The sequence below is a fragment of the Anguilla anguilla genome, chromosome 4 (genome assembly GCF_013347855.1).
Source record: "Anguilla anguilla isolate fAngAng1 chromosome 4, fAngAng1.pri, whole genome shotgun sequence".
Taxonomy (NCBI): domain Eukaryota; kingdom Metazoa; phylum Chordata; class Actinopteri; order Anguilliformes; family Anguillidae; genus Anguilla; species Anguilla anguilla.
Genome location: NC_049204.1, coordinates 29,267,227 through 29,282,917, shown reverse-complemented (window position 1 = coordinate 29,282,917; position 15,691 = coordinate 29,267,227). Strand labels below are relative to the sequence as shown.

The 15,691-nt window shown below is 42.9% G+C and overlaps 2 protein-coding genes across 5 annotated transcripts in view; one reads left to right on the top strand and one right to left on the bottom strand.

Annotated features, from left to right (window-relative positions):
• camsap2a (calmodulin regulated spectrin-associated protein family, member 2a) overlaps positions 1-9,959 on the bottom strand; it is a 44,580-nt gene extending 34,621 nt beyond the window's left edge. For all 4 annotated transcript variants that reach the window (XM_035414881.1, XM_035414883.1, XM_035414884.1 and 1 more), the window contains exons 1-2: positions 9,278-9,959; positions 3,157-3,416 (exon numbers count right to left, since the gene is read on the bottom strand). In XM_035414881.1, the coding sequence (XP_035270772.1) occupies positions 3,157-3,416; positions 9,278-9,416 (399 nt within the window). In that variant the 5' untranslated portion in view covers positions 9,417-9,959. The remainder of the gene's footprint in view (positions 1-3,156; positions 3,417-9,277) is intronic.
• Positions 9,960-10,538: 579 nt separating this feature from the next.
• ddx59 (DEAD (Asp-Glu-Ala-Asp) box polypeptide 59) lies at positions 10,539-15,652 on the top strand. Its single transcript, XM_035412160.1, has 7 exons — positions 10,539-11,692; positions 12,504-12,686; positions 13,016-13,105; positions 13,188-13,439; positions 14,435-14,587; positions 14,868-14,996; positions 15,207-15,652. Exons 1-7 carry the CDS (start codon positions 10,859-10,861, stop codon positions 15,468-15,470), a joined length of 1,905 nt encoding a protein of 634 aa, XP_035268051.1. The 5' UTR covers positions 10,539-10,858; the 3' UTR covers positions 15,471-15,652.
• Positions 15,653-15,691: the final 39 nt, after the last annotated feature.

Genomic DNA, 15,691 nt, shown 5'->3' with positions numbered 1-15,691 from the left:
TTTGTGTATATTCCTGGCAGGCAAACACATCTATAGCCGCGTTTCCACCGCAGGAACTATACCCCGGAACTAGGAACCTTTTGAGGAACTCAGTGCGTTTCCACCGCAGGAACTAGGGTCTAAATTTAGTTCTGGGGGCTTTGTTTTACCCCCCAAAACGTTCCTGCTCGGGGGGTAGTACTTTCCGAAAGTACAGGAACCTTTTGGGTGGAGCTTGCAGCGCTGAACATTTCTGATTGGTCGAGTACTCGTAGCATTTGTGTTGTATTTATTTTCCGCCATTACCCGCCATGTTTGAAAATATGCAGCGGCAAACCAATTTATTTTCATAATAACTTCAAATCAAACTTGTATGTTATGCGGCGCAGTAGCCTACTTTGGTTATAGCCTGTCAACGTCTTGGAATTATAACGTGTGCTCTTCTGTTCTTTTCTTGCTTTAGTATTCGTTTTATAAAATGCTAAGCATTCGTGCTGGGATAGCATATTACGTAGGCTACCAAAACATTCAAACGGATTCATTCGGTTGCTGAATATTTTCTTCCGGATTTTCTTTGTTAGCCCGTTGTAATTGACTCAAAACGTTTGATACAGTTATGTGAGGTATGCGGTAGTTCTGAATAATTAACATTGGTGATACAGTACAAGCAAACTGGAAATCACCTTCCGCACTTTTTATCCGGGTAAAATAACAGGTTAATTCTAGTAATCTTCCCTTTAGCTTTTTCAGACTGCCGTAATTTTACTAAATTTTACTGCCATTTTTCAATTCCACGAAAAGACCAGGAAGACTATGGACTCATTTATGGTGCATGGTTCGCATCTGGAGGGCACACTTCGCTGCTCGGCTAGCAGTAACTTCGAAGGAAAGCAAACGGTGGCTGTACCACTACTAATTTACATTTTCACGCAAGTCCGAGTTTTCGTTCTATTCTTGTCATTTTGCGATTAGCCTATATGGAATTGACGACGAGAAAGTAATAAAACAGCAAATTGTTTACAACGTGTGCATGTTTTCTGCTGTTAATGAATGTGTTTGAGAGGATATATGAAAATCAATAAATACAAAAGTAACCATATATAGTCATTGTTGGTAACCCGTTGTATATAAGTGGAATAAGCCCCTCCGGGCTGTCCCGGTTATTAGAAAATAATGTAGGCTACTTCGGTGGTAGTATGGGGTTACAGAAGAAATCATATGACAGATGGACCGACGACAACGTCAATGGGCTAATTTGCCTAATCTTCGCGGTACTTTAGACCCCGGTGGAAACGCAGACAACCATTGGCTGAAGGAACCTTTTAGTTCCTGGTAAAGTAGTTCCTGGGACCGAAAGTTCCGGGTAATTTTGGTGGAAACGCGGCTTATGGTGAGCAATATAACACGCAGTTTTACAAATCCGCCACACACTATTGGACATTGCACCAGTTCTGGATAAGCACCTTATGACGGTGCCCGACTTGCAAAACCAAACCTGCAACCTTCTCTTCACAACAGTGCTAATGCTATGGGACCACCTGCCACCTTCATCTAAAAGACTCATTCAATTCAGTTCTTTTACAAAAGGGTGTGGAGAAGCATAATATACACTTTACAATATACTGAAAATGATAGCTCCTCCCACGTATCCTGTACATTTTAAATCATTTCTTTTGTATTTTGGATGTGTACAAATTGCTACACACAGCCCAACAAATCCTACTTCAAGCGGGTGATAAAGACTCAGTTCTGAGAGGTAAGGGACTACAAATCCCAGCATCCTGTGCCTTAGTATAAAACTTCAACACATGACTGAAAGCACAAAAGGAACCAATTACGTGGTGAATAATGACAGAAATGAAAAGGCGCTACATGTCCTCACAGATGAAAAGATCTCTCTGTCTGATGCTGTTTTGACTGGAACCCTCCAGGCTCGGATCGTCTCCGTCTCATGTTCGTGAGGACCCATTCCCTGACATGTTTCTATTTTTCTGCTGATTATATGGAGGCACGAAATGCACAGTGTCCACGCGAGGCGGGCTGTGCTGCTGAAGCAGACGCTCTCAAAGCAGCGCTGCTCAGAGACAGTCTGACATTTAGAGTTCGCGAACGCTTCAAAAAGTGTCGCTTTAGTCCCATGACAGGGAAAATACTCACAGGTATTAATATTCCCTTTTGAAGTGAGAAAAACAATGCTTCACTCCTACAAGATCTATGCAGTAACAGTAAAAACACTAATCTTACAAATATGATTATGATTCATACTGATGAGCACAAATTAAATCACTCAATTAGACAGACTATATACCAGGGATCATCAACTCTGGGTCTCAAATCCAAATCCAGCCCTGGTTTTCTTTTCTCCCGGGTAATTAGTGCTATTGATTGGCCAGACTGTCTTCACACCTGACTCCCAGGCAGAGGGAGGGTGGAAAACCAGCAGTTCTCGGCCCTCGAGGACCGTGAGTTGCTGATCCCTGCTATATCCAGTGCATATACTACATACAGCATACTATTTAGCAGGTAATTTAAAATCAGTCATTTAGTGGTATTATTACATGGCTTGTTCTTCTTGAACCTGAGGTCAAAATGCCCATTTAGCCAAGGATGTTTAGCTCATTGGGGGGAATGGGTAAATGCAGTGAATGAAGACTCCCATTATTCAATACTGCAGGGAGTAGAACCGGTTGTGCAGAAAATCATACCAGAACAATATTGGAGAGAAACAAAGCCCATGGCATTTGAAGATGCAGCCACACTGCAGCACGGCTGTTACAGTGTGAGGTAAAGCGCTATTTCTATTACTAAACCGAAGCACAGCACTTTTGGACAAACAAGTCAAGCTGAACGCAAATAAGGACGACGAGGACAGCGCTACACTTTCCATTCAATCGAAGCGTGAGAAGCACTACGTTATAGCATTTACTAATGACCTTTAAATAGAGAAGCAGTCATGCAATCAAAGCCTCCTTTTGTCTTTGAGACAGAGCACAATGACACTCCCCATGTCTACCACAGGGCTGTGCATGTGTGTGTGTGTGCGAGAGAGAGAGAGAGAGAGAGAGAGAGAAGGAGACGGAGAGAGAGAGAAAGAGAGATGGAGAGTGAGAGGCAGAGGTAGAGTGAGAGAGACCTCAAGAGTGAGAAAGAGAGATTATCCCTACAGCGTTCTCTCACCATCTGAATGGGTCTCTTGCAGAGGTCCCTCTCGGTGACGAGCCGCTCCTGGTCTGTGACGTACAGGCCCTTCTGCGCCAGTGCCTGGATGACGCCGTCGTGCCCCAGCAGCGGCTTGGCGGCGTCGCTCTTCAGGATGAGGCTGCCCGCGCGGCAGTACAGCTCTGCCGACAGGAGCAGGTTCACCACCGGCGGCTTCACGTGCTCCTGCTCATACTGGTCTGTGTAGAACGGCTCCTTCAGCTCCTCTGGGACACTGTCTGTGGGGAAAGAAGGGACAAATCAAGTTCAGCAAAACCCACATTCACCACTAGTCTCATAGTATCCCACCTCTACGGTATCCCAATCTATGTACGTTTTTGAGGCCATCACAAACTTAGCAGGACACTAAATATGTTATACCATCTGCCAAATTCGGGATAGTACTGAGTTTTGAGACATTTTTGGAGGCAAACTGCTACCAAAAACATATTTCAGCTTTAAAGTCTTTTTGGTCTCTTGTAATACCAAGATGGACCACAGTACACCACAGTACCCACAGTCCCAGCACAAGATATTTTTATACTTGTGCAAAATTAATGATTAGGCTTGTAATACTTTTGGCTCTAGCCTTTCAGACTAATGCAAAATGAATGGCTACCATCCCAAAATTAAGGTGATGATAAATGAGGATACAATAAACAGAGTTAAATATTCTTGCATGGTTGTCAACCTAGAAGCCAGCTGTGATGCATTTGACCTTCTGCACTACCTTGTCCGGTACTTCAGTGATGCATTTTTACCATGAATAATGAGTTGGCTCTTTTTAACATAACATATGACTATATTTTATGAGCACATGTCCTACCTGTCTGACTGAATCATGCCATGACTGAGAACACAGATCCCATGGAGTAACATTCAACTGGTAATGAACTTGCATGGGAGTACATCCTGCCACAGTCATCATGCCACATGCTAGAGAGGAGTCCGTGGTGAGCTCTTGCTTCTGCGCACTACAGCGCTGGTGAAAAACCAAGAGATTTATTCTCGCAATTAAAGTGGGAGACTCCTACCTATAAATACTTCACTTTGCCTTGAAGAAATGCTGCACAGAATACGCAAATCAATGTGACACAATCATTCCTGAAGACAGAGATGATACCAGCGGAGTTTTTCTTCACAGCCATATAACAACATGCTGCAGATAAAATATTGTGTGTTTGCATTATTATTATTATTATTATTATTATTATTATTATTATTATTATCCACTGAAATCATTTCAGCTGGATAATAGGCCTATCTTATTTCCGGTGCAAAGACAAAGGTACAACAACCTTGATCCAAGAACATGATCATCTAAGGGGTAGACTTCATGTTGCCATGGAAACTATAAGATAAACCCAGTCAATAAATCCACAATACATGCCTTTTACCAGGAGCATCTCAGCTCTCCATCTGATAGGGGTGGCTTAACACTGTGCCCATGCGTCTTTTCAGCTAGTGAGCAACGGGCCTCAATAATTCAGAGCTACATCATTAAAAAATGCAGAGCTGAGAGAGCCTGGTGATGAAAAGGTCTCTGATAAAGAAATGCAAGGTAAGACTTTCTCAATAGCCAATCACTGCCTCAGCTTCCAGACGCACAACCCGCCACCCCTGCAGCCCCCAGGGTGCACTTCCCGACTGACTCATCCGTTCGAAGTCCAAAATATTCAGACCACCCAGCATAATGTCTAGTATCAATAAATCTAAGTTTGAGTATCGACTGCAGTGAAAAGTAGCATTACCCAGCTCCAAAGAGTCAGACATGAAGCCAAACTGTCACTTAAGCTACAGGGAGCTGGCTGTTCTAGCTACTTCTTAATTTAAATCTGAAAGCTTAATCTAATTACAAAGAATCGCACAAGAGCTGAAAAACTTCATGCGCAGATTTACTTTCATATTCAATTTTTTTTAAAGGTCTATTACTACTTGCATATCTACTAGTTGGCTTAAGTTTTTCTTAACACTGTCCTGATGTAAACTCACAGCCAAAACACAGCAGCATTTAAAATGTTTTTTACGCAAGGTGGCTGAAATTCTTATAACTGACAACATGGCTTATCCCACAGCTCCCTTTAGGGAAGCTTGCTGGATCGGATCCTTAAAGTGCACTGCTGTGCTGGGCAGAGGCCAGGCTTCCAAGCCCATCTGAAATACTTCCAGACCCACAACAAGGAGAAAGAGAGGTTACTCTTCAGTCCAAACCCTCCAAAACCATGCTTCTCTCCAGCTTGTCACAGGCCCCTGGCCCGGGTTCAGCCTCTGCTACTCTTCAGCAGGGAAAAGCCACTGCCTCCCACCCGCCCTCATGTTCCATCTCCCTCTCATTACTACACCTGACCTCAAAAGCGACCGACAGAGTCTCATCACATCAAGCAGATTTCATTTAAACACAAAGACCAACTGAATGACTGGTTTTCGCACTGTGAGGCTCAACATATTTTCTTTCCAACATTGTTGCTTGGGAACAGAACTGGAAGAGTTCATCACAGGAGCTGGTGGGATTGCAGTGGGCCAGGACAGATAATGGCGGCTGAGACGGACCGGCTGGGCCGTTTGCTTGCGTACACAGCCGGGTCTGCACAGCTCTTGCATCTGAAATCCATCTTTGAGAGCCACATCACACACCTAACTCTCTCGGAGCTACTGACTGCGAGCGCATTTTCCCCATGCACCAGCTGCACTGGGAGCAACCCCTCCTCTATCAGCTCAGAGGAAACTGGGGGATGGAGGAGGCGAGTGCTCCAACTGCACAATGACTGAAACCCCTATCACCGCAAAGCATGCTGGGTCTGAAAGAGAGGAAGGTACCACAGTGCCAGGTGAAACAAACAAAGACTTTAAAGCACTCAGAGGAGACACTGGCTCAGAGGAGGGATTTACAAACGTAACACTCTTTATAATACCTGCCTGTGCTCAAAGACACCCCGCTATCCTGTACGAGGAAAACACACAGCAAAAATGCAAAACTAGCCGCTGTAGCAAACATATCTTATTGATGCTGAGAATCTGAAGAACAGACGAGCGTACATTTTAATGAGGGCAGGAATCAGACACAGATGGCTTGAGGCGTCATCAATTGTACACCGAAAATCTCAACAGACGAGGGAAGATTTCCCTCTGCTCACAAGAGCGAACACCATACAGAAATGTTATCCACAAGCACATCAACAGCTATTTTGTGAAGGAATGGCATTTTGGAATCTGCCACCAAGCAGAAAACATTCAGGAAGTAATGTTCCCAAGAAGAAAAACAAAACAGGAAGTAACATTACGCTGAAGTATCACAACAATGCTATATGAAACTCATGTGAAGATGGGAGTCATTTAAGGAATCCATTTCATTCAAATCTGAGACTGTTTTTTTCCCCTTTACTCTGTTTGAAGGCACTGATTGATTGTGGAGTTCAGTCATGATCTAGAAACCAAGCAGTGCTTCTCTCCCTAGAGACCAGACTATATTTAAGGGGATTTATTCCAGTTCATGCAAGCTGAAATCTGAAAAATTTGCTTTAGAACATTCGCTTTCTTAACATCATAAAGATCACATTTTATGATCTTATCTTATGAACAACAATTCATGTGCAGTCATAGAGCATTTAAAAACTGAGAAAGTATAAAAATACTGCATGTACAGTAGCCTACATATAATAATTTCAACCTATGAAGTATCTTGCCCATTTATATGTACACAGCCAAAGCTGTCCTGAATGTTATTTTTATTTCTTGAGAGAGAACGAGAGAGAGAATACAACTAATTTTGGTCCACTCGATGTTTAGAAACGGAGGCTCTCCATCTCTCAACGAAGACATGTTAGGTCATCTTTAAAATGAGGTCTATTTAGTCCTATATTGTGCTTGATCAGGTACTCATGTAGCGCTTGAAAATGTAAAGGCCCAGGGCTGAAAAAACCATTGGGTACAGTAAGCAGACATGATTACTGTTTATGTTGTGTGTTTCACTCTAGTTAGAGGCTGCTCCTGGTGCTCAGGAAAATGGCAGATGGACACAGAGCACACATCTTGCTGTTGTGTAGTGTGCAACACGTGACCTGAGTTCTTATTCCCATTTGAACAAACATCTGGATTGTAATTAACACAAAAATGTTCATTGAGACATAAAATGACACACAAAAACTGCATAAGGAAACCTGTATGAACATCATGCCGCAGGATTACAGCTTTTTCCAAGTTTAATTATGAGGAATGCCATTTTGACAGCCTTGCATTCAAGACTCCAGATTTCCATGCCCATTAAAGCTAAACGGGCTCCAGATATAAATGTAGCATAAGTGCTAACTACTAGAATTGCTATTTGCATCTGTATGGCATGCAATTAGCTCCAGTTATGCCACTGATACTGGAAACTACATGACAGAAAATACCATGCTAGAAAAGTTGTGATACTGCACATTTCTACACAACATTACACTTTTAACGCAAAGCAGGTTGGTGTTTTTTTTGTCGGATGTTGAGCTCATGTGCTGGTGACGTGTCCATCCAAACAAAGAAAGAACTAACCAAAATTTCAAACTAACAGCTCCCAAAACAACTTTACGTCACTGTTACACACAAGTTACTAAACCCTAAGTGATGAAGTGCAACATTTGTGCATACCACAATGACTCATGGATGAAAGGTCTTCATGCTGCTCTCAAATAGTAATTATCTGCAGTTAACCAAATTAAGAATTAAGTTTTCATTCATTGCAGTGCAATAAAAAAAATGCCAGCCTGAAAGTGACCATGACAGGCCATAACTAGCCTGAACCTTGTGGAGCTAGAAAAGTGAGTTTCTGTGGAAATCTACACTATAGCACAACAAATAAAATAAGTATGTGGTCAAAAAATATACCTTATTTTTTCAAAGCATCTGTGGCATTGTCAAACCTTGCTCTGTAGCCTAACCTAGGACTAGCCATGCACCAAAAAGGATTAGAAGGCCATTAAAACATCTGAGGTCCCGCACTGAGATGGTGCACAATCAGCACAACTGATACAAGAGTAATTATTATGTCTTGAAAAACCCCATCGGTAAACAGTAGGCCTACGGCAAGAATGTACTTTTTTCACATTGACATCTGTCTCTGGAATAGCCGTCCTTTGCACATCAATTAGAGACAGAGTGGAGAGGTGTATAAAAACCATTTCAAGCATTACTTATGGAGGTCAGTATCTGATTAGGTCTGCTCAAGTGGGACAATACTGGTTTTTGAGAGATCGGCCATATTTGGTTGATCTCGTGTATACCATTGGTTTATTTTCTGAGGAGTCTTTTTTTTTTTTACTGGTAAATTTTCTAAATTATGAAATTGATTGATTTTATTGTCTTCCATATGAAATTTGATGTTTTTGTATGGAAACCGAGGACCACGTTGGAAATAAGCGTTGCTAATGCTTTATGTGCCATCCTCAGAACTTGCATCCAATGATGTATGCATCGTTTTACCCAAAACTCTTATTACTTCCAACATTACAGATAGCCTAACTACTGAAGACAGCTGAAAAAAGTCATGTTGCAAGCTACCTCACTACATGCGAAAATATGATTGATAATAGTAACACTAAAATAATTTATTATTACGAATAATGCTGTGGCAAAATTACCACTATATTACTATATTGTCCATTAAAATATGACGTCAGTCGTCAATGATTCTACAGCTTAGGATGCTTCACGAGCTGTTCCATCTTTTTTCTTTTTTTTAATAACTTGACCCCGTATTGAAAGAAACAGCAACGGATATCTAAGGGTCCATAATTTCTAGTAGTGCTCCTCAATACCGCCGGGGTTGTGTACGTTTCTGTTGTTGCAACAGCAATAACCGAAAATTAGTAACTTATCAATAAACAATCTGTACGTGAAAAACCTAAGGACAGCCAATACCGCTGAAGCCTACCATCAAGCCTGTGGTATGTGAAAAAAATCTGAAAATGTATTTTTTTTCTGCCATCATTTTAAACTTCGTGTTTCTTAGTTTCATTATCAAAAATAGTAAAAACAATAACTATCGAAAATAAACAATAACAGATTACATAAATCCGCTTTTTCTATTATGAATGGCAAAATAAAACCAAGAAAAGACGCCACCTACCTGTCCCAAAGGCTTTGGCTATCAGCCATGTCAGGCTACAACAGATTTTTGCTTTCGTAAAATCATAATGATCAAAAGATTTTATAGCGGGAACAATAAAAGTCTTTTTGATCTCCTTCGAGCCTGCCACACCATCCATATTAACGCGTTGAACAGTAAATTCCAGTCCTCGAAAACCTATTGAACTAGGCTATGAAGCAATGGTTGCAGATGACATCCCTCCAATGGAATTTAATGCAGCAAATTTACTTTGCTTATTAAAATATATGATTCGGTTCTCAAGCCGATCACGATACGTTGGTTACAAGCCCACGTGAAGGCTAGCGCTATTTGTTCTTAAATTATAACTCCATTTGTTGAGGAAGCTTAGCGAGTCAGTCCAAGGAGCAAGCCCAGTAAACTGTAGCCTATCTCCTTGTAATTTTCATCCATTCTCTGGCATTGCCCTCCTCGGATTGCTGAAGAGATTTTAATATTTGAGAGGAACGTGTGCGTCTTAACTGTCGGTCAGAAACAGTTTCCATCTTCTGCGATATATTTTCGTAAGGGACCGGAGTTTGCTTTGTTATTTCCACATGTTCTGCCTCTAGATTTTTTTTAGTTGCCTTTCCAATACAATCCGCCTCCCCTTGCTGTCTGCGGTTTTCCTGCCGCACTGACTCGATTAAGGAGCTTCCTTCATTGCGCCTGCGCGATCCGCCCAGACCAGGCACCGACAAGCTGTTTTCCGTAGGCATCACGCTTTGTCGATGCGATACGATGTCGATATGATACGAAATGTGAAGGAATCAATAAGAATGGTTTAATTGGAGAGTTCATTTTTGACAAATGTTTTTTTTGTTGTCATAACCGTTGTTCTGTTGAGTATTGAGACAGAGTTGTTAGGCTTTATCAACGGAATAACCTGGTTACTCTCAACGAGCTCGAAAGGGCAGATGATTTTATATTCCAAAACGTTGATTTCGTTACAGTTATGATGATGCACAGTATGAACATGAATACATTGGAAACAGGTCTAATTTGAAAAAATATGTTAGCAGTAGCCTAATTTATCCTGAATAATAACTAAAGCAATTAAATCACTGAATTTAACATGCATTATTCAATATGAAGCCTACTGTCAAAATTTTAATTAAGATATTTTAAAAATGTCTCACAGCTTCAGTAACCAGTAAGAACCTTAATTTACAAGCTTTCTGGGGACTTTTATGAGCTCCAAACAACTGGCAGTGAACTTCATTTCCCAGAATGGAGCTTGCAATTACGTCATAAACATGAGACAGCCTTCAAAACACAAGCGAACAAGTATTGTAGTTGAGCGGTGCATATTATGGGTTTAGAATTAGAATTGTAGTAGTTTGAGATCTTTGTGATATTTTCAGCGCACCAAGCAGTTTTCTTATTTCAAACCAAGCAAGTCTCTGTCGAGTTCGCTGTTAGCTATAGCTGCCTGTAACTGTCGATAACAAAACGTTATCTAACATTACCGGTTTGTAATGGCGAAAGTAAGTATATCAGGATAACACGGCGTGTTAGAAACGATAACATCGTGAATTATTATTTACGCTTTTTAGATTGAAAATGTTTATGCCAAGAGCGCTTAAAGTGAAGAGACCCTCAGAGGACCCTAACCAGCTTGTAAAGAAATGTAAAGTAAGCTCGGAACATGCCAGTGAAGACTCCGAAGAAAAGGCAAGCTCCCCGAGATCGCGGGAAGTGAACTGTGATTGGACACACACAGACTCTGGGAAGGAAGAGCAGCATCAGGATCACTGCGAGCCTGTCTCTGACCACCTACATACGGAGACCAGTTCAGACCGAAGTTCAGGAGACTTTAAAGAATCTGAGACAGAGGACGACGAAGATGAAGAACCCGTGAAATCCCTTCGCAAGAGTCAGAGATGGCCAGAACCGGGGGAGCCCATATGTGTAATGTGTGGCCGATATGGAGAGTATATTTGTGACAGCACCGATAATGATGTGTGCAGCTTGGAATGCAAGGCCATTCACTTAGCTCAGATGGGCAAGGACCACCCTGGGAGTGGCGAGGTGCTATCAGCAACGCCTGGTGCTGAGGACGCTTGTACCAGTGGTGAGCAGGAGCAGGGCTATTCCTACAGAGAGGATGAGTTCATTTTGGGTCTGACCGAGGAACAGGTTCAGAGGGTGAAGCAGGAGTTGGGGATTGTGACGCAGGGTCAGAATGTGGGAAGACCCATCATAGAGTTTGAACACTGCAACTTCCCCTCAGTTCTCAGTGCCAACCTGAAGAAGGCGGGCTATGAGGCTCCTACTCCTGTCCAGATGCAGATGATCCCCGTTGGATTGGCTGGCCGGGACGTGATCGCCAGTGCGGACACGGGCTCAGGGAAAACGGTTGCCTTCCTGCTGCCAGTGGTGCTGCGTGCTCTTGAGGTAAAGAATTGAGCGAATGGGAGACGGGAATGGCTTGTGCTGCTCCTGCAGCATGTGCAGGCTTTCATCTGCCATAGGGCCATAGGCTTCAGTTCAGAAACAAGGGCTCAGATTCATGCCACTCATTTTTCTGTGGCAATCAAAAGTCCTCCCCTAGACTCTCACACCCAGTAAATGCACAGTGGCGTGTGCATTTAAATGCTGAGCTTTATAGTTATAGATTGAGATTTGAGGAAGTGTTTTGATAAATTACCATTTGCTCTCTGAGAATAATGCAAGGCTGGAAACATAAATTTCTGTTGAGGTTGAAGTAGCCGAATGAAAAAGGTTGGTAAACTTTGAAATGAGGTTCTTCAGCATTGTGCCGTCACAGCTGGGAAAGCATTCTGTGCGTCGGTAAACTGCAGCTGGCAGCTTTCCCTGAGTGTGATATGAAGTACCTCTAATTCAGAATTTTGGATCATGCTATTTGGCTGCACTTTTGAAATTCCAAGCTTTTGCAAAACAAGCCGTGCAACAATGAAGAATCGCTTTAACATACTAAAGAAAGAAGGCTGACCTCTAGAAAATAATATTTAATGCTGTTTGTGCATTAAACAGTGTCTGCTATGCCTGAGCATATTTGAGCTGTGGTGTATCCATGTGCTGTATTGGAATAAGGGAACCAAGTAGCACAATATCAGCCGGCAAGTAAGTGGCAACTCAAAAGGTGAAGGGAGCGTAGTTCTTAACAGGACATCATTATGTGCCACAGAGAGTATGTCACAGATAAACAGTGCTGACTGATCGTACTGAGCTGGTTTCCCCTCAGAGACCGGTGGCTCCGCCCAGCGGTGTGACGGGCATCATCCTGACGCCCACGCGGGAGCTGGCGATCCAGATCGAGAGGCAGGCCAAGGAGCTGATGGTGGGCCTGCCCAACATGAGGACCGCCCTGCTGGTGGGCGGCATGCCCCTGCCCCCTCAGCTTCACCGGCTCAAGCAGAACATCAAGGTACGCGCCGGGCACTGCCCGGGTTAGGCGGGCATCGCATGGCTACCCCCTTTTTAATATTCAGCATAGATGATGGCAGGCAACCCAGATGCACTATGTTGTACAATGTTAGCCTACGCAGAGACTGCTAATGTCCAGTTCAATAAATATCCATGTCACCCATGTGAAAAGAAACGAAGCTGGTAAAACTTTGCCTGGTGAATGATGATTCGTTCATCCGTTACGACTGTGTCTGCTCTTGTGTATCACAATGAAACGATTTTCCAGAACGCTGTAATGCAAATACGGCAGGGACGTTTCCCAAAACAACTTATCTGTTCTTTTCTAAGATCATAATAGCCACTCCAGGACGACTCCTTGAGATCCTGAAGCAGAAGGCGGTAGAGCTGGATGGCGTGAGGATTGTGGTGGTGGATGAGGTTTGTGATTTGTTGAACGGTCTGAATATTGGTTCCCGTTTGTTCTTCAGTCTCGTCACGCTCTGCTGCTTTGTGCCCACAGGCCGACACCATGCTAAAGATGGGCTTCCAGCAGCAAGTGCTCGACGTCTTGGAGCAGGTCCCAGACGACCGACAGACTCTGTTAGCGTCGGCCACCATCCCGTTGGGAACGGAGCAGCTGGCCGCGCGGCTGACCCAGGACCCGGTCCGGATCACCATCGGGGAGAAGAACCAGCCCTGTTCCAACGTCCGGCAGATTGTCCTGTGGGTGGAGGAACCTTCGAAGAAAAAGAAACTATTCGAGATTTTAAATGTAAATACTACATTCTTTTGTAGCGTGTCGCTTTAAGTGTGTAAGAAACAATTTATTGGACGATGTATGTGTATGGGCTTATGGGCAGTATGTCAGTATGAAAAAACATTACATTTATATGACTCTGGTCATATTTCTGGTAACAAGTGATCATTCAAACACACACAGGGAACATACCCAGCATTGTTTTTATCTCCAAAAACGTGACATAGAAAAACAGCTGTTCAGATGTTGTTTCTTGGCATTATTTTTACTGGGTGCATACTGTACATTTGTAAGGATAGAAATAACCCAGTTGCAGAAATTTCATGGTTGCTTGTGGTTTGGCTACATAGTCTCAGATTTGGAGAACTTGCAACCAAATTCTTGCACATGCAAAAAGAATGCAAAAAGTATACAACTGTCCTTGAGAATTTCATGGTAATGTCATAGTTATATGTATAGATGAAGTGCTACCGCAGGATGTGTTATCTCATGCTCTGTTTATAGTAATATGCTGTCGCTCTGGAGAAGGTGGGGAATTCTGCTGCCTCAGAGAAGGCACAGCAGACCATATTTAGATTTCTGCTCCCCCCCCCCATCCCCAAAGGAAATGGGTGGATCCTCCACAGTGGCACTGGTCCAGGAGCCAGAGTCACAGCTCGTACCCTCTGACATTGGACACAGCAGAGAACAGGATACAGTTCCGCCTGTAGGGACCCACTGCACACGGCCCATCCTTTCATACGTTAGCTAACCAGCCGTTTCAGACGTGATAATGCTAATATCCTGTAACGTTGACCCTGTTTAAAATTTTTTGAAATGCACTATTGTGTAATGTATTGAAGTGATAGAAAAATATGTTTAATGCTAATTTATCTTCAGTTCTATGTGTATATATATATATATATATATATATATATATATATATATATATACACACACAGATATAATGGGTATTTATTTTTTATGTGTGGCTGACTGCTCACGGCCTTTGTGGTTTCATTGCTGAACAGGACAGGAAGCTGTACCACCCGCCAGTGCTGGTGTTTGTGGACTGCAAGCTGGGTGCAGACCTGCTGTGTGAGGCGGTGCAGAAAGTCATGGCTCTCAACACAGTGGCCATTCACTCTGACAAGCCACAGTGCGCGCGGAACAGGATACTAAAGGTGAGTCCCTCCAGGGTGTTTGACCAGCGCCTTTTCCCTCTCATTTTCAGCGGTGTGTTGGTTTAAACAGTGACAGGTACATTCTTGTTTTACTGATTTTGCTGTAAAGGATCATGTTACATTTCTAAGTGTGAGATGGATTGGCCTGTGTAAATCTCATTGGGATTTCTGCATGTTGTGTTTGTCCCACACAGTTGTTTTGCTCTGCATGCTTTAACTCACATAGGGACGGGTAGTAGATCTTAAGTGTGGAGCAGGCACTTCTTATTTTTCCATCTAGGGTCTGCTTGAAGGGGAGTATGAAGTTGTGGTCAGCACAGGGGTTCTGGGCAGAGGGCTTGACCTGGTCAACGTCAAACTGGTGGTGAACTTTGACATGCCTTCTAGCATGGATGAATACGTTCATCAGGTACGAGATTTCATCTTAATCTGGAACATACTGGCGATGTAATAGATTAACTTTTCTTACTACTTGAAATTGCTATTCCTTGCATAGTGCAGAATATCAGAAATTGTACAGTAGTTATGCAGACGTTTCCAGAGTATACCCTGTAGCTGATCAAGTCCAGCAGGGCTCATTGTCAGCGCTGTGTCCTGTTTCGCTTACGTACACGTTCAGGTCGGAAGAGCGGGAAGGCTGGGTTACCGGGGAACCGCCATCACATTTGTGAACAACAACAACAAGCGTCTGTTCTTGGACGTGGTGAACAGAGTGAAGCCCACAGGGTCCCTGCTCCCTCCCCAGCTACTGAACTCCCCCCACCTCCATGAGCAGCAGAGGAGAGAGAGGCAGAGGAGCAGGAAAGGGGAGGACACCATCGTCACCAAGAACAACCTCATCGACATCATCAGAAAACATGACCGGAGCACTTCCAAGAAGTAGTCGCACATGCACCACCAACAGAGTTGTGTATATGTATGCAGTATGTATATAGGATGCTTTTTCTAAAAAACGTTATATGTTTACATGCAAAATGTGTTCAAATAATCTGATGTTTATTGTGGGGAAGTAAATATTTCCTATAAATCTGTAATGTTAAGAAATAAAGCCTGTTTCTGGATTTATATTCTGGATTATATTCTTGATTTGAGAAATGTTTTATG